Source organism: Malaclemys terrapin, chromosome 20, assembly GCF_027887155.1.
Source record: "Malaclemys terrapin pileata isolate rMalTer1 chromosome 20, rMalTer1.hap1, whole genome shotgun sequence".
In the NCBI taxonomy this organism is placed as follows: Eukaryota; Metazoa; Chordata; order Testudines; family Emydidae; genus Malaclemys; species Malaclemys terrapin.
In genome coordinates this window covers 5,669,520-5,686,980 of record NC_071524.1, presented here as the reverse complement: position 1 = coordinate 5,686,980, position 17,461 = coordinate 5,669,520, and the positions used below count along the sequence as shown (strand labels likewise).

The 17,461-nt window shown below is 51.0% G+C and overlaps 1 protein-coding gene across 1 annotated transcript in view; it reads left to right on the top strand.

Annotated features, from left to right (window-relative positions):
- Positions 1–857: 857 nt before the first annotated feature.
- LOC128826710 (butyrophilin subfamily 3 member A1-like) overlaps positions 858–17,461 on the top strand; it is a 30,761-nt gene continuing 14,157 nt past the window's right edge. Inside the window, exons 1-7 of the mRNA XM_054010149.1 lie at positions 858–983; positions 8,332–8,422; positions 10,165–10,512; positions 11,642–11,926; positions 14,694–14,795; positions 15,021–15,077; positions 16,400–16,426. Coding sequence (XP_053866124.1) covers positions 8,353–8,422; positions 10,165–10,512; positions 11,642–11,926; positions 14,694–14,795; positions 15,021–15,077; positions 16,400–16,426 — 889 coding nt within the window. The 5' untranslated portion in view covers positions 858–983; positions 8,332–8,352. The remainder of the gene's footprint in view (positions 984–8,331; positions 8,423–10,164; positions 10,513–11,641; positions 11,927–14,693; positions 14,796–15,020; positions 15,078–16,399; positions 16,427–17,461) is intronic.

The window sequence follows — 17,461 nt, the reverse complement described above, 5'->3', positions numbered from 1 at the left end:
TGCACTAAAAGTATCAGGGTACCTGGGGGTAGCCAGGGCTGGGCGAAGCGGTCCAAGCCGCCCAGGGACTGCGGCAGGGTGGCCAGAAGCAGCAGCTGCAGCAGGGCCATAGAGGGCGGAGCGCTGCCATGTGGGGCCCGCATCCCACTCTCCGGGGTTCCGCTCCCTCTTGGGGTATCCTGCCCCGGCTCCTCAGCCCCCTACCGGGGCGGTCCCCCAGGTCTGCCCTCCTAGGTCCAGCCGGTCCTGGAGGTGGGAGCCCTGGCTGGGGGGACCCTGAGCTGAGGCACGGCCCGGGAGCCCTGCTGGTTACCCCGACCCTGCCAGCACCGGACCGGCTGGAGTCGAGGGGGGAGCGGGTGGAGTCAGCACTGGTGGGAGGGAGCCCAGGGCTGGGGCGGCAGGGGATGCGGGTGGGGGGGAGGGGAGAGAGAGCTCAAGGCTGAGGTGGCAGGAGGTGCAGGTGGGGGAGGACACTCTTGAGGGGAGCCCAGGGCTGGGGTGGGGGGCAGCCAAAATTTTTTTGCTTGGGGCGGCAAAAGACCTAGAGCCGGCCCTGGTTACAGCACTCAGTCCTGACCTGCAGTGGACCTCCCATGGGATGGGAGGAAGAACAGGAACCCATCGGTGTATAAACTCCTCACTGCTCCCCCTGTCTCCGCAGGTAACTGAACACCTGCCTTGGGTCCTGGCCAGATCATACCTCTGCCATGTTAATGTGTTGGTTGCAGTGTTCGAATGCTCAGAAACTCGTCTCTTTCATCAACAGACTTTGGTCCAATAAAAGATATTGCCTCACCCTGGTTAATGTTTGACAGGTGCCCTGGTGCTTTCACTTTCCCCCGCTCAGTGTTCACACACAGCTCCAGGATCCGTTTCCCCCTCTGCCCCAACACGTCAGTTCAATTCCTTGGGCATTTTGTGTGGGGCTGGGACCCCTGGCTCGCTGCATGGCATCTCCTGGGACACACTGAATCCTTAAGGTAGGTCCCTCCCCGTTATTACCCCCTTTCCTTCACTCTTAGGGCTGCTTACACTCCTGCAGGGATAGCTCAGTGGTTTGAGCATTGGTCTGCTAAACCCGGGGTTGTGAGTTCAATCCTTGAGGGGGCCACTTGAGGATCTGGGGCAAAATCAGTACTTGGTCCTGCCATGGCCTGTTCCCACCTCCCAGTGTTAGACAAACCCTGATGGTGGGTGTGAGTCACCGCTCAGCCCATTATCCCCTCACTGCTTTGTGTGGTCATCTGGGGTTCCTTGTGTCCTTTCCCTGGAGGGTGTGATGGGGCACACGGGTGATTTGGTGCCTCTTCAAAAGGGCCTCACAGCCCTGCCCTGCTGATGCCCCTCAGAGGAGGGGCTGCCAGGCCAGAAGTGTGGGGGGGAGGGGGGCGGTCATTTGGCTCAGAGATCTAAATGGAAGGTGCCTCCCTGGTTATTGTTATGTATATTTCAGTAGCACTTAGAGGCCCCAGCTGAGATCACCGGCCCATTGCGCTGGGTGCTGTGCAGATCACAAAATGAGGTCAGAGCCCCACTGCACCAGGTGATACACAGACCCTGACTGAGATCAGGGCCCCATTGTGCTGGGTGCTGCACATACAGACCATGAGAGACCATCCCTGCCCCAAAGAGCTCTCAGTCTGGCAATCAGGTGTAGCTGAGCCTAGCTGGACTCAGACCCTTTCAAGCCTCATCTCCATGGGACATTACGTTGTGTTGGAATATGAGTTAATCCAGCCCAGGACGCTGAACACACAGGCCTGGTCTGTGCTGGAGGAATGTGTGGTGTTAGATAACGTATCAATTGTCAGACCTAGCAGTTCATCAAGCCATCAGCTCACACTCTGCCAACAATAGCAGCCTTGAATGCCGGCCTGTCCTTTTGAGCACCTCCGCTCTTTCTCCCACGCTGCCGCCATGCATGGGAACAGCTCCCTGCCAATGTTCACAAAGCCACCATCTTCCCTTCCTTGGAATCTCCCCTTGGAGCTACCTCCGCCATGGGGCCTATTGAGTGCTGCCGTCTGGCTCTGGCTAGGCTAGCGGACAGTTGGGACTCTGCTTCCCTGCTACACTCCCTCTTCTGTCTCTGGGGTGCAAGGCTGGGGAGCTGGAGGGAATTGGTTGGTACCTTTCTCTCTGTGATTTGTGAGTGGCTCTGGGAGCATTCATGCAACCTAGCTGGGTGTGTGGGGCTCCCCATGCTGTTAGGCTGAGTGATAACAGCACCTGGAGCGCTAGTGCACTGTCTATACTGGCACATTACAGCGCTGAAACTTGCAGCACTCAGGGGGGTGTTTTTTCACACCCAGAGCGAGAACGTTGCAGCGCTGTAAAGTGCCAGTGTAGACAAGCCCTTCGAGAGGCTCCCTCGTAAGCAACAGTATTATGAATATAGGAATTTTGAGCCATGCCCTGGAAGCAGGTGTGGATAACACAGTGTATCTGTGCACAGCAGTTCACCACTCTGAGTGGTTACCATACGTCCGGATTTTCCCGGACATGTCCGACTTTTTGGTCCTCAAATCTCCGTCCGGGAGGAAATTCCAAAAAGCTGGACACATCTGGGAAAATAGGGAGAGGTCGTGGGGCTTGGGGCCGGAGCTGCTGGGGCCAGCGGTGCTCAGCCGCCGGCCAGCGCTGCTCGCCCAGGGTCGGGGCCAGGGACAGGCCGGAGGCACTCGGCCGGAACCGGGGCCCGAGCTGAGCCGGGCCCGAGCCACTGGGACCGGGGCTGGGGGTGCTTGGCCGCCGGCCGGCGCTGCTTGCCCAGGGCCGGGGCCAGGGCCCTCGGCCAGAACCAGGGCCCAAGCTGAGCCGGGCCGGAGCCGCTGGGGACTGGGGCTGGGGGTGCTCGGCCACCGGCAGGTGCTGCTCGGCTGGGGCCAGGGCTGGAGCTGCTTGGCCGGGGCAGGTACCCTGGGGCCTGAGCCGAGCTGGAATCGCTAGGGCCGGGGCTGGGGCAGGCCGAAGCCGCTCGGCTGGGGCCGGTGCGCTTGGCTGGAACCAGGGCCGGCGCCCCAGGGCCCGAGCCGAGCCGGGCTGGAGATGCCGGGGCCAGAGCCTCTTGGCTGGGGCCGTCCGCCAGAGGGAGCCACAGCCACTCCCGCCACCGCCCCAGCCCCAGCCCCAGCCCTAGCTTACCTGCTGCCTGCCTGCCTGTTTCAGGCTTCCCGTGAACATTTGATTCGCGGGAAGCAGGGGAGGGGGAGGAGCAGGGGGCGGAGAGTTCAGGGAGAGGGTGGAGTTGGCCGGGACTTTGGGGAAGGGGCGGAGTTGGGCGGGGCCGGGGCAGGGAAGGGGAGGAGTTGGGGCGGGGCCAGGGCCCCGTGGAGTGTCCTCTTTTTGTTTTATTAAAATATGGTAACCCTAACCACTCATGCTCTCTAGTTCATTTTATTAAAAGTTTTATTCCTTTCTCGTTCACTCACTGAATTGTTGTTCAATGAACCCCAAGATCATTCCATGGTGTCAGAAGTGCTGAGTGACAGAAAGTCTGCAGCAGACATTTTGAGGTTAACTCCTGTGTTTGAAACTGAAAGCAGAGGAAAAGGGAGCAGGTGGAGCAGCAACCAGAGAACAAACAAAAGCTTTTGTATGTTGAGCATAGTATAGCTTAACTAGCTGAAGAAGGGAAGAAAGCCAAATATGGATGGTGTTGCAAGCGCCATCCAGTCTGCGATTGTCGGGCAATGCTGCACAGAACTGGAAGAAATTCTGACAGCTATTTGAATTGTATTTAGCACCTATAAGGACAAATGAGATAACGTGATAAAGTGAAATCATCAATGTTTTTGCATGTTCTGGGGGAGGAAGAATTGGATATTTATAATAACTGTAAGTTTGAAGAAGGTGAAACATGAAGCTAAGTGTTCTGACTAAATCTGAGGAACATTGCATGCCAAAAACAAAATAAGACCTTTGAGAAACACAATTTTTTACATGCATGCAAAAAACTTATGACACCATAGAACAATCGATTAAGAAGACTCAGTTAAACCTGTGACTTTGGTGAGCTGACAGTCTCTGGTCAGAAACAGAAATAATTTGTGGCATTAAAGACAATATGTTAAGAGAGAGAGACTGCTCTGTGAAGATTTTACTTCAGAAAAAGCTTTCCCGATCTGCAGGGCAGCATCAACTATGAAAGCACAAGCCAAAGAGCTGAATTCACCAGAAGGGGTTTCCATGTACTCAGTACAAAAAGAATTTAGCCAGAAAGGGTCAAATCAAAAAGTGGAACCACTCCCTATGAAAACTTCTGCTAGTGAGGACACGGAATACAGACATTTATGTGGAAGATGTGGATCACAGCATGGTCCCAAAAATGTTTTGACTTGGAAAACTCTGACAAAAATGTGGGAAAATAATCATTTTGCAAAATGCTGCAGATCCCAAATGCAGAAAAGTCAAGTGTCCTCAGTTGAAGACAACCTGGTTGAGGAGTTTTACATAGACATTCTGGGATCAAGCAAACCTGATGAGAGTGATTGGAGACTGCCTCTGAAAGTGAATGAAATAATTATTCCACTCAAACTGGACACAGGAGCTGAGGTTAATGTTCTGTCTGAATGAGATTATGAGACATGGAAAATAAGATCCAAACTGGAACCAACAAAAATAAAAGTAACTGTTTTTTTCTGGAAGAAATATGCCAGTGAAGGAGAAGTGCATTGCTAGCATTAACTATAAAAACACCTGTGCAGGCTCCCATTCATTGTGGTGCCAAAGGAAGTGACACCAATTTTAGGCCTGGTGGCCTGTGGAAAACTCAACCTGGTAAAACAAGTATTTTCACTCCAAGACCATACTGAACCCGGCTATGAGGCAATCATTCGGAAATATCATGATCTGTTTCAAGGGTTGGGTTGCTTGCAGGGTGAACATACAATCCAGATAAACAAGCAGGTCCCTCCAGTTCTCCATCCATATAGAAAGGTGCCATTTGCACTCCATGATAAACTGAAGGCTGAACTCATAAGAATGCATGTAACACAAAAAATTGAAGAGCCAGTGGAATTGCTAAGCTCCCTAGTCGTTGTAGAGAAAAATAATGGCCAGTTACACATATGCTTAAATCCAGTGTCCTCAACAAGGCTGTAAAAGGAAAACATTTCAAACTGCCAACCAGAGAAGACATTATGACTCAATTTGTGAATGCACAATATTTGAGTATATCGGATGCATCTTCAGGATTTTGGCAGCTAAAAATCATAGAATCATAGAATATCAGGGTTGGAAGGGACCTCAGGAGGTCATCTAGTCCAACCCCCTGCTCAAAGCAGGACCTAATCCCCAACTAGTTATTTATTTATTTATAAATATTGAAGAAACCTCAAAATTGTCACTTTTAATTCCCCATTTGGAAGATAAAGATTTTTACGCTCACCCTTAGGCATAGCATCAGCACCAGAAGTGTACCACAAAACCATAATATGATTTATGAACATATTAATGGTGTCGACGCCTCAATGGATGACATCACCATCTGAGGCCAACTAAAGAGGAGCATGATTGTAGACTTTGGGAAGACTTGGATGCAATTAGAGCTGCAAACGTGAAACTAAATAGGGGGAGACATGTTTTAGGGGTTACAGAACTGACTTTTGTTGGAGATATTATTTTGAAGGAAGGTGTAAAACTTGATGAGAGGAAGGTTTCAGCCATTGAAGTGATGCAACGCCACCAGTAAAAGAAAGATGTCTAAGAGTTCCTGGGAACGGTTAATTATCTTGGAAAATTCATACCAAATCTATCTACAAAAGCAGAGGCTTTGAGGCAACTGCTAGAGAATAAAAATGAATGGTACTTGGGTGCAGAACAGGAGGAATCATGGGACAGTTTGAAACAACAACTGATACAAGAGCCAGTGTTGAAGTTCTATGCACCAGGCAGGCCTATTAAAATGTCAGCAGGTGTTTCACCGTCTGGGTTAGATGCAGTGATTTTACAGAAACATGAGGATTGTTGGCAACCAGCAGGGTACGCATCCTAATCACTGACTGATGCAGAAACCAGATATGCACAGATTGAGAAGGCACTTTTAGGAATATTGTTTGCCTGTGAAAGATTCAATCAATATATTTATGGCCAGACAGTTATGTAATGAAAGGCTGATACTGAGTAGCTCAGAGAGGAAGATTAAACAACCCGAAAGACTCAGAGACTTGCTAATCTGCCTGGAGAAGGGGTAATTGAGGAACATGAGTGGTAAAGACTCACTCCAGAGTGATGTGCTGGTAACCTCTTCTCTCTAGGTAATTGACAGGTTGGGTTTATGGAAATGTACTAGATGGGTGGAGAATTTAAAGTATTTGTCATTAGATAGCTGTTAGGTGTTTATATATGGGTATATAAGAGCTAATGTTTTTTTAGGATGGAAGATGTAGAGATAAGTTTGTGGAAGATTAGAGACACTCCCTCATAAGTGTCAGTATTATGAATATAGGAATTTTGAGCTGTGCCTGGAAGCAGGGTGCACAACAGTGCACAGCAGATCACCACAGAAGCTCTCTAGTTTGTTTTTAACAACATTTTATTTCTTTATCATTCACTGGTTTGTTATTTAATGAACCCCAAGACCATTACAGCAGTGCTTAGTGGGGGGCTGGGTCCTCAGAGTTCTTCCCCCCTGTCAAACACACAGTCCCTGGTGGGTGGGATTGGCAGGGCCTCCAGAGCAGTGGGGTTGGCAATAAACCTCCCTCTGCGGTACATGGGGCAGCTCCCCTCTTAGAGCTCTGTCCCCGGCTCTCTGCAGACTCAGGCAGGTGTTGCTGGGACCATTAAACCCAGGGCATGATTCTGAGCTTTTCTCCTCGCACATAAAACCAGGAAACTTACATTGTCTTTTAAACACAAGACATGAGTCTGCTTGGCCCCTGGGCACAGGTCTATAGTGCTTAGGCCTTAACCATTCCCTCCAACAGTTCATGATATTCCCAAGTGACTTGGATGGGCTGAGAAGGGAGACACACACAGAGGAGTTGGATATAAACATAGATTCTCTGGCTGGAAGGCTGCAGTGTAACAGGGCTTTAATGCTTAGAATCCAGAATGATAACACACAAGGACCCAAAACAGAGAGAGACAAAGCAGAGAGGCCCAGGTCACCCCGCTTTTCTCTAGGCTGTTGTTTACATCTGTCTGCTGCTAGACCCGGATCACACACTTCCCTACATAGCCCCCTGCCTGCCAACAGGACCAGGAAAACCCCCATTTACAGAGACAGCTTACAATTCCAATAGTTTTTCAAAGCCGGTGTTAGCACACTGGGGGCCCTAAGCAGGAATAACCCCCCCCCCCCATACTAAAACAGGCAGGTTCTTATAATAAAAAGCAAATAGGGTGCCCCCTTGAGCTACTCGGGTCCCTAAGCAATTGTTTAGTCTGCTTACGCCTAGCACTGGCTCTGAAGATTTCAATGCATGATGGATGGGCTTGGAGGGAGCTGGAAGTGAAAGAGAAATAGATTGACAAACATTAAGGGCAGAAAAGCCCATTGTGTCCATCCAGTCTGACCCTGTGTACAAAGGCTGGAGAATTGGGGGGAGAATGTCTGAGGCTCTGAGCAGAGCTGAGACGGCCCCTGCTGACCCTCAGTGTATCTTCTTGTAATGTCTACTGATGTGATGGTCTTCTGTTGATGTCAGAGGAGGGGGAGCAGGTATCTTACAGCACCCCCTGGTGTCTGTCACAGCCACTGCCAGTCCTGTCCCTGTCACTTAGCAGCGTCACTTCATAGAATCATAGAATATCACTTACAGAGGTTGGTGGCTTCTGGGCAAGCTGACCCTGTAGAAAGGTGCCACAAGTGTCACCCACTGACCAGGGTGTGAGACAAGCCCCTCTGGGCCTGATCCACACAGCACGTGAGTCTGTCACAGCCCCAGCTGCACAGCCTGGTTCTTTAGCTCACGCTGTAGAGCCCCATGCAGTGAGCTGTGGAGAGCCCCGGATCACACATTGGCTGTGATGTCCTGGAGGTAGGCACAGCCAGGCCCCTTCCGCAGTGGGACAACGGTCTGGGTACCACAGGGGTTAGCTCAGAAGTGGCCCTGCTCTGCTGCAGGCTTCCCCTGCACTGGAATCGGGGGCACCTGCACCAATGGATGGTCAGAGAACTGACGAGGGGAGGAAATGGGGGTGGATACACGGCACTGCCTAGGGGTGGAAATTCCTAGTCCCAGGCCTGGGTAGGCAGCAGAGCAGCCTGGGTGGGGTGAAATCCCCTCCTGTCCCTGGGGAGCTGCTCTGCCTGGGAGCAGAGTGGGTCGGGTCAGATGCAGTCTGGGGAGTTGTTAACCATCCCCTGCTCTCTCCTTACAGGTCCCTGCCCCGGGTGTCCCCATGGCGATGCGTTGGCGACTCTGTGTGTGCAGCCTGGGGATCCTCCTCCTGGCGCCGTGTTCTCTCTCTGGTAACAACGTTTGAATCCCAATTATTGCCCTCCCTGTCTCCCATGTACGAGACCCCCTGCTGGGCTGGGTAGGGGCATCAGAGGCCCAGTGACTCCTCCCTTGGTTCTTATTTCCCTTGCTTTTTTGAGCCTTTGGTCACACCGGGTCACATTTTCAAGCTTCTCTCTGCAACCACTAGAGCTAGAAACTGACTTTGGTTTTATATGAAAGCTGAGATTCTCATAGAATCCCATGCCTCCAGGAGCTGGGGTTTATGAAACACACATGGTAGCCCAAGAGCTGTCAACACTTAGTATGAAAATCTCCTTGGTGGCTTTCAAAATCTCACCCTTATCCCTCCCCCTGTAGCCACACAGTGTCAGGTGATGCAGCTTGGTACCAATTACTCTACAATTGACCCATGGTGGGACAGATGAGTGTGGAGACCCTTCAGACCAGTCATTCCCAAACTGTGGGGCATGGTCCCCTAGGGGGGCGTGGAGGAACGTTCGGGGAGGGGCAGCGGGGCTCAGGTCAGCCCCCATGGGGGATGGGGAGGGAGTGCCACCCAGTCCTGCTCTGACCCTGGAAAAGCTGCGACCTCAGCCACAGCTCCACTCGCCCTCTGCCCCAGCCCCAGCTACAGTTCCACTATGCTTCCTGCTCTGCTCCCTGCCCAGCTCCGATACCTGCTTTAGCTCCGCTCCACCCCCAGCCTGGCTCCACCCCCAGTCCAGCCCCGCCCCCAGCTGCAGCTCTGGGCCCCAGCCCTAGGCCAGCTCCAGGCCCAGCTGCAGCTTGGCTCCACCCCCGGCGCAGCTCTGACCCCAGCCACAGCTCCAGCCCCCAGCCCTAGCCGAGCTCCAGGCCCAGCTGCAGCTCCACTCCACCCCCTGCTCTGCCTCCAGCCCGACTCTCCCGTCATTCCCTCTCCACCCTGAGACCAGCTTCACCTCTAGCCCCAGCTCCATCCCCACCCTCAGTTCTGCCCCCAGCTCACCCTTCAGCCCAAGCTGAGAAAGTCTTGGCTGTGCAGTAATGGAAGGCAGTGTGAAGAGATTCCATTACTGGTAGGGGGGCACGACAGGAGAAGTTTGGGCACCACTGCTTCAGACACAGCTATTGTGCAGACATCACATAAATCACTTTCAGATGCTTAATTCCCCCCAGACACCGATCTCCAGAAGGGTGACTCCCCATCTAAGCCAGTTTCTGTTTGGGCTATTGAATCCATGGAAGGGACGTTCATCGGTCCAAAGGGCAATGAAAGACCCCATACCCTCAGGCCAGGCAGAAGCCCTCTGAGGTGACCTCTCAGCAGCCATTGTGGGTCTATGTGAATCCATCAAAGAAGTTGCTCGCACTGGAAAGAGCTTGTAACTGGGTGCCATGGGGCTGAGTAGGGCACTATGAAGTGGCAGGTGGCTTCCAGCTGGGGCTATTCCTTGCCAACAGAGTGTAGGTAGGTTGCAAGACAGGCACCTTGGAGGAGTTTCCAGGGGATTGTAGGACAGCATTGGAGGACTAGTTTGTGCCAGCTGTGGTATGACTGCACTGCCCTGTGTCCACACTGAGAGTAACTCAGTTAAGCTACACATGGGAACCTTCTGCTACGAGCAATGCACGACTGATGGAATTCTGTTTATCTCAGTGATGCCATCTCCTCTCACTCATTGCGCGTCTGTAACTGGTGGGCTCTGGCTCAGTGACACCCTCTCCTCATTCCTCTCACTCACTCTGCTCCTGCGGTTTTCTGTTCCAGAGAAGTTCTCTCTGGCTGGCTCCCCACACCCCGTGGTGGGGGTAGTTGGCCGGGATGTGGTGTTACCCTGCCAGCTCTCGCCCCCGGCCCGGCTGCCCAGCATGGAAGTGCTGTGGAGGAAAACTGGATCAGGCTTTATCCCGGTTCACAAGTACTCGGATGAGGGTTCCCAGGACCTGCCAGGGGAGGGTTACCAGACCCGGACAGAGCTGTTCCCGCAGGAATTCAGCAGTGGGAACGTCTCCTTGAAGCTGAAACGGCTCCAAGTGGCGGATGATGGGAAATACCAGTGTCTTGTGAGGAACCCAGAATGGACCCAGGAAGCCACCATTGAGCTACGGGTTGCAGGTGAGATGCAGCACTAGGGGATGCTCAGCCTGGGCAGCCAGAGCATCCTGTACCCCCGGGGGCACCCCAACATTGAGCCCAGCATTGCACTAGGGTCCTGTGCTGCAGGGAGCTGTGTGCAGGACTCAGTAGGGGGCGTTTTCCCCTCGCACTCAGCGCAGACCCCCATTGTGGTGCTAGCAGGGTCAATGCTGCATTAAATGACCTAATTTCAATGAGATGTAAAGCTACAGTCCTCAGCTCTCACGCTCATTGTGGTGCTGTTGGAGTCATCGGGACCTTTACCCCCATGTTCTGCCCAAATCCCAGGTCAGGTGACAATTATATTCGGCCTCCCTAAGACTCCCCCTGCAATGTCCAAGGGCTGGGATATTGTTTGTTATTCCCTGGGCACTGACCCCGCATTCAGTGCTGTACAAGGGCAGTGGAAGGGATGGTCTCTGGCCATTTACCTCACTGAGTAATGTAGCCCCAGACAATACAGTTTAGAAACATCAAGCCCCAGTGAGGGGCCCTCCTGTGATAATGCAGAACATTGAGGTTGTTTTAAATCATCTCCCATCTTTGGTGACTCCTAGTCCAAAGGCTCCGGAAGAGATGTGTGCTTTTAGGGAGAGATTGAAAGGAGGGGAGGGTGGTTGTGTGCAGCACTGGGAGAGAGAAATCCAAGCAGGAGGGGTGGCTTGGCCTGGGGCACTGTTACCAGTGCAGGAGAAGGACACCAGAGGGGGCAGTATTAGGAAGGTGGCACAGGAGGAGTCATAGCAGTGATGTAGGCAGTGTCACCATCCCCCACTTCCTGCTCTGTACTGAAGTGCAGTGATTCTGACAGCTGTTGGGCTCCATCCCAGATGTAGCTGCATTTCAGCAGCTGGTGCAGTGATCTCTGTAGCAGTTTCACCCTGCATATTCCTCAGTGAGATTTCAGGGCTCAGGGCTCTATGGAAATGCAAGATGGCATTATTTAATTTCCCCAGTCATCAAGATGAGGGGTCCCAGGGAGGCTTTGCACATAAAGGAATGGAGCTTGCAGTCACAGCCCCCTATATCCTGTGGTTGCTGGGGAAATCACATGGTGCTACCAAAGACATGATTTCCTGATACACACGCTCTCCATCTCTCCCTGCAGCAGTGGCTCCAGTGTTCATTGACGTACTGGGCCCCCGTGATCAGGGGATCGGGCTGGCCTGTAGAACCGCAGGCTGGTTCCCCAAACCCAAACTCCAGTGGGTTGGAAAGAACTGGCAGAACCTGGCAATGGAGAGTGTGACCGACATGACTCAGGACAGGGAGAATCTGTATAGTGTTGTGAGTCACGTCACTGTCACAGAAGGGGAAGAGAATGGAGACATCAGCTGCATAGTGTGGAATGGCCTGCTGGAGACTGAGCAGAGATCTGCCATTCACCTCTCAGGTGAGTTCCTTCCTGGTCCCGCATGCAGAATGGGTTGTTGTTAGTACTGCCTTGTGTTGTTAAGGCTGCTAAGTTGTTATTGCTGCCAGTGTTGCTGTTGTTGAAGTTCCACAGATGCTCTTAAGTTGGAGCAGCATGTCAGTTCTGCAGATGTCAATGTTATTTATCCGATAGATCGCAGGCTCCGTTCGGTGTTGAAGGTGCTCAGCCAGGTTTATGGTCAACAAAACATGGTACTAGTGGCTCATAGGAGCTACAGTTACACTAACACATGTGTGCTTGTGACATGGTACCTGCTCAGTCAGTGCTCCAGGATGCTGTCCCCGAGATTAGTACAAAGATGCCCCTTCTATGACTTCTCCTACAAACAAGTTACATATTTCACTCCAAACATGGCTGGTGACCAACCCTTATTCATTACCCTGTCATCCCATCGTTATCCTTCAAGGGGTCAGTGTTTTCCTGTACCGTCTCCTATGAAAGTGTTTACATAGTTACTTGAGAGATCTGTTGTATCATTGCACCATCCTCTCCACTCAGGAATGTGCTTACCTAGTGTGCTGTTATTTTTCCAAGGCCCAATCTATTCTGATTCACAGCCTTTGGTTCACACTTTTAGTTATATCTAGGGCTCCAGCAAGGCTTACAGGGGTCACCACGGGAATGTGGGGCCTGAGTCACTTGAGAATTGCACTCAGCTAGGGCCTATTTCTGGTATTGAGAGAAGAAATGTCCTTCTAACCTGATTTGTGGGGCTATTAGTGATGGAGATTTCTGTTATCTGGACAAACTGCCTGTCAAGATCTGGGCTGAGTCTTGTGAAATGAACTCAATATCGTTCCTGGAGGAGTTGGCGCATTTGATTGATAAAGGTAACTGTGCTGACATAGATTCAGGGTGTGTCTGTACTAGAAACCCTACAGCAGCACTGCGGTAGGGTAAACACTTAATATAGTGGTAGAAGGGGTCCTTCTGTGGCTGTAATAAATCCACCTCTCTGAGAGGCGGTAGCTTGGTTGATAGAAGAACTCTTCCATCAACCTAATTATGTCTACACAGGAGCTTAGTTTGGCTTAAATACATTGCACAGGGAGATAAATTTTTCACAGCCTTTAACAATGTAATTAACCCAATCTAACTTTGTAGTGTAGACCAGGACTCAGACTCTGAAGAGCATTGGCTTAGTTCTGCATGAAACTCTGATAACAAAAATTAGCACTGTACAAAATCAAGGTAGCCCACATTCAATGGATTAAAAATGGATGGCTAACTGATAGATCTCAAAGTAATTGTAATGGCGAATCATCCTCCAATGGGGATGTTTCTAGTGAGGTTCCACAGGGATCTGTTCTGGGCCAATGCTATACAATAGCTTTATCAAAGAGTTGGAAGGAAATATAAAATCATTGCTGGTAAAATTTGCAGATGACCCAAAAATTGGTGGAGTGGCACATAACGATGGGGACAGGTCAGTACTACAGACTGACCTGTGTTGCTTGGTAAGGTGGGTTCACACTAACAACATGCTGTCATGGATCCACAGGACCAGTGCAATGGCCTGAGTGAAAATTCCCATTTTGTCAAACATGTATTTCAACATGGCCAAATGCCAGGTCGCACATCTATGAACAAAGAATACAGGTCACACTTACGGGATGGGAGACTGTATCCTGGAAAGCAGTGACTCTGAAAAGGACTTGAACATGAGCTCCCAGACCGATGCTGGAGCTAAGATGGTGAACGCAATCCTTGTATGTATAAATGAGAATAGCTAGCAGGGGAAAGTAGGTGACATCACCCCTGTGTGTGGTGTTAGCCAGACCAGTACTGGATACTGTGTCTAGTTCTGGTGTCCACACTTTCATATGGGAAGCTGACAAATTGGAAATTGCTCAGAAAATAACTACAAGAACAATCAGAAGTCTGGAAACCTGCCTCATAGTTAGAATCATAGGAACTCAAGTTATAGAGCTTATCCAAGTGGAGGTTAAAAGGTGACTTGATCACAGTCTGTAGGTACCTACACAGGGGGAAGATTTCTGACAGTCGATAGGTCTGATGGCTGGAAGTCGAAGCTAGACAAATTCAGACTAGAAATAAGGTGCAAATTTTTAACAGTGAGGGGAATTAACCATTGGAATAAGTGACCTAGAGATGTAATGGATTATCCCTTACTTGGAATCTTTAAACCCAAACTAGGCGTCACTTTCTATAAGATCGGCTGTGGCTGGAACAGAAGTTCTGGGCTGGATGCAGGGATCACTGCAGGAGGGTCTCTGGCCTGGGTTGTACAGGAGGTCTGACTAGATGGTCATAATGCCTCCTTTTGGCCTTAACATCTATACATTCATCAACTCATAACACACTGGGGCCAACTAGGAAAAAAATGTTCTCTGTTGAACGTATCTGGACTGGACTTGGTGACTGAGAACAGGGAGCTGTGTGACAGTGACCATCCGAGCAGCCAGCTGGTATGGGCAGGGCTGGGCAGGCTGAGCACGGAGCCGCTGGCTGTTGGCTTGTAGCAGTGGGAGGCATTTGGGCAGAGCAGAGTCCTGGTTCTTGGAACTGATGCTGCGCTGTCTTCTCTGGTTTCAATGGCTCCATATGTGGCTGTGATTTGAGTGTGGAGGGGACGTTTCCTTCATTCCCATGGATTTCTGGGCTCCCTGAGCCAGGACTCAGCTGTCAACCCAAGTGGCAAACCCCATTCTCCAGCTCTAGGATGGGACAATGCTCCTCTCACACTGCGCTCTCTGTTTGCCAGGTGACATCTTCCCCCAGGTTTCTCCCTGGCTGGCTGCATTCTGGATATTGTTCACTCTGGTTCTCATTGCTGCTGGAGCTTGTGCATATCTTGGATACACAGGTAATGGGAATGTGTTATTTGCATGTTTAGAGCCTGGCCCTAGAGGGCACTGGGGTGGGGCATGGGAGTGTCTTATTATTCAGATATTGACCTTTGGTTGGTTTTAGGAAATAAACAAAACTAGCAAACACACTGGAGTCCCCACCCCCACCTGTATTAGCATATTGTTCAGTGTTTCCCCTTCCTTCCCTGTCTCACTGCAGTGTTTGATTCTCTGTCTTACAGCGAAGCGAAAGGCCTCTCAGAAGAAACGCTCTAAAGAGGGTGCTCTGTTACTTCTTGGTAGGTCTCCTGCTCTAGCCCTTGCTCTGTCTGTTGAGATGTGTGAGCTCTATGACTGCTTGGTGTTTTCTGTGGGCTCAGTGCAATGAAAGGGATGGAGCCAGAAGGTTTCTGCCCAGTGATCCCTCATCTCCCCCACGTTCTCACACACCCCGATGATAACAGGTTGGCAAATGTGTATTTCGTAGCGGATACCCAAGGCTCTGTGATTGTAAGATTCCCTGCATGTGGGTGGGGCAGGGATACAGGCCTGCAGTAACAAATCTGGGTCAGATTCTGTCCCACTAACCCTGGACAATTGCTCGGTGGTTCTATTCTCCTTAAAGGAAATGACACTGGAAGGTCAATGACGCTCTGTGAGATGATTCCTTCCCTGTGACTGTCGAATGCACAGGACACAGGGAGGGTGATTAACCACTGGCACAAGCTCCCCAGGGCTGTGGGGAATTCTCCATCTCTTGATGGTGTCAGATCCAGACTGGGCACCTTTCTGGAAGCTGCTGTAGCTAAACACAAGTTATTGGGCTTGGTGCAGGGGGAATTGGGTGAGATTCTCTGGCCTGTGCTCTGCAGATGGTTAGAGCAGATGACCTAATGGTCCCTTCTGGCCTGAAACTCTGTGAATCTATGACATTCACTCGCTTGTGCTGTGGTAATAGACACAGCAGCACCTTTTTTAAAAAGTCCACATGTCTAATTTATTCCACTGTGAACTTTTCTATATTTAATAATGATATTGGTTTGCACTGTGATGGTGCTGACCCGTTCTGCTGGGCAGTGCACAGACACACAGGGAAATATAGATGAAAGGTGCAAAGAACATGCCAGCACGGTGACCGGGGTTCTTAGGGCAATCACAGCATGGAAGAGCCCCGAGGATCCCCCCGCCCCGTTCATTTCCTTTGCCCTCTGCCATGCCCTCTTGTGGCCACCACTCCTCCAGCTGGGAAAGGCTGCATGGGACTCCCCTAGCAATCAGTGCTGTTATGTAACCAGCCACAGGGGTCGCTGTGGAGTAACTGACCCCATCTCAATGGTTCTACTAGCCTGCTGCACCAGCCCAAGGCCTGCGCTACACGCAGCCCTGCCCCAGTTTAATTCAAGGCATGTTTTGAAACCTAATTAGTTACATTGGTGCAAGTGGGTGTGTAGACAAGGGCTAAGGAGTGAGAGACTCCCCAGGTCTCCTGTGTGTTGGTGCATATCACTAACCCCCAGCCCTGCTCCTGCCATACCTGCCAGCTTTGGCTCTGGGGCTGGGAGTGTGGCACTGGGATGTCTATGACCATCTGGGTCTAACGCTTTTCTCTTCCCCATTTCAGAGACTGAGAAGAAGACCTGGGAAGCAGGTACTTGGCTAAACCCTAGTAAACGTGTGTTTGTGCTTTCATAGTATAATGAGATAGAAATATCACCACATACATAGGTGCCGACTTCCCCTCTAGCTGGGGTGTACTTGACCCCCCCTCCACCCCTTCCTCAAAGTGCCCGCCCCACCTCTTCCCACCCCTGCTCTGCCCCCACCCCGCCCCCATTCCAACCTTTCCCCCATGTCCCTGTCCCTGCTCCGCCCTGCCATGCTCCTTCTCCCAAGTCTCCACCCCAACCCTGCCTCTTCCCCGCCTCCTCCCCCAGTGCACCCTGTCCCCCCTCCTCCCCCTCCCTCCTGGAGCTTCCTGAACTCCACAAATCAGCTGTTCAAAGTGCTCTAGAAGGAGTTGGTAAGCAGGGCCACCAGTGGGTGAGCGGTGCGGGGGGGGGGAGGGAGGCAGAAGCGGGAGCTTGGCTGCTGGAGGGTGCTCAGCACCTATGACCACATACAATGTACACACTTCAGTCACCTTCATGATCATCTCTCCCTACCTGGAAATAAACAAACACTGCAGATTTTGGAAAAAGAACAGGAGTACTTGTGGCACCTTAGAGACTAACACATTTATTTCAGCATAAGCTTTCGTGGGCTACAGCCCACTTCTTCGGCTGCATAGAATGGAACATACAGTAAGAAGATATTTATACATACAGAGAACATGAAAAGGTGGAAGTAGCCATACCAACTGTAAGAAGCCAATCAATTGAGATGAGCTATCAGTAGCAGCAGAAGAAAAAACTTTGAAGTGATAATCGAGATGACCCATAGAAGGTGTGAGGCGAACTTAACATGGGGGGGGGGGAAATTCAATTAGTGTAATGATCCAACCATTCCCAGTCTCTGTTTAGGCCTAAGTTAATTGTGTCTAATTTGCATATTAATTCAAGTTCAGCAGTCTTTCTTTGGAGTCTGTTTTTGAAGCTTTTTTGTTGCAAAACTGACACCTTCAAGTCTGTCACTGAGTGATTAGAGAGGTTGAAGTGTTCTCCCACCAGTCCTCGCTTACAGACAG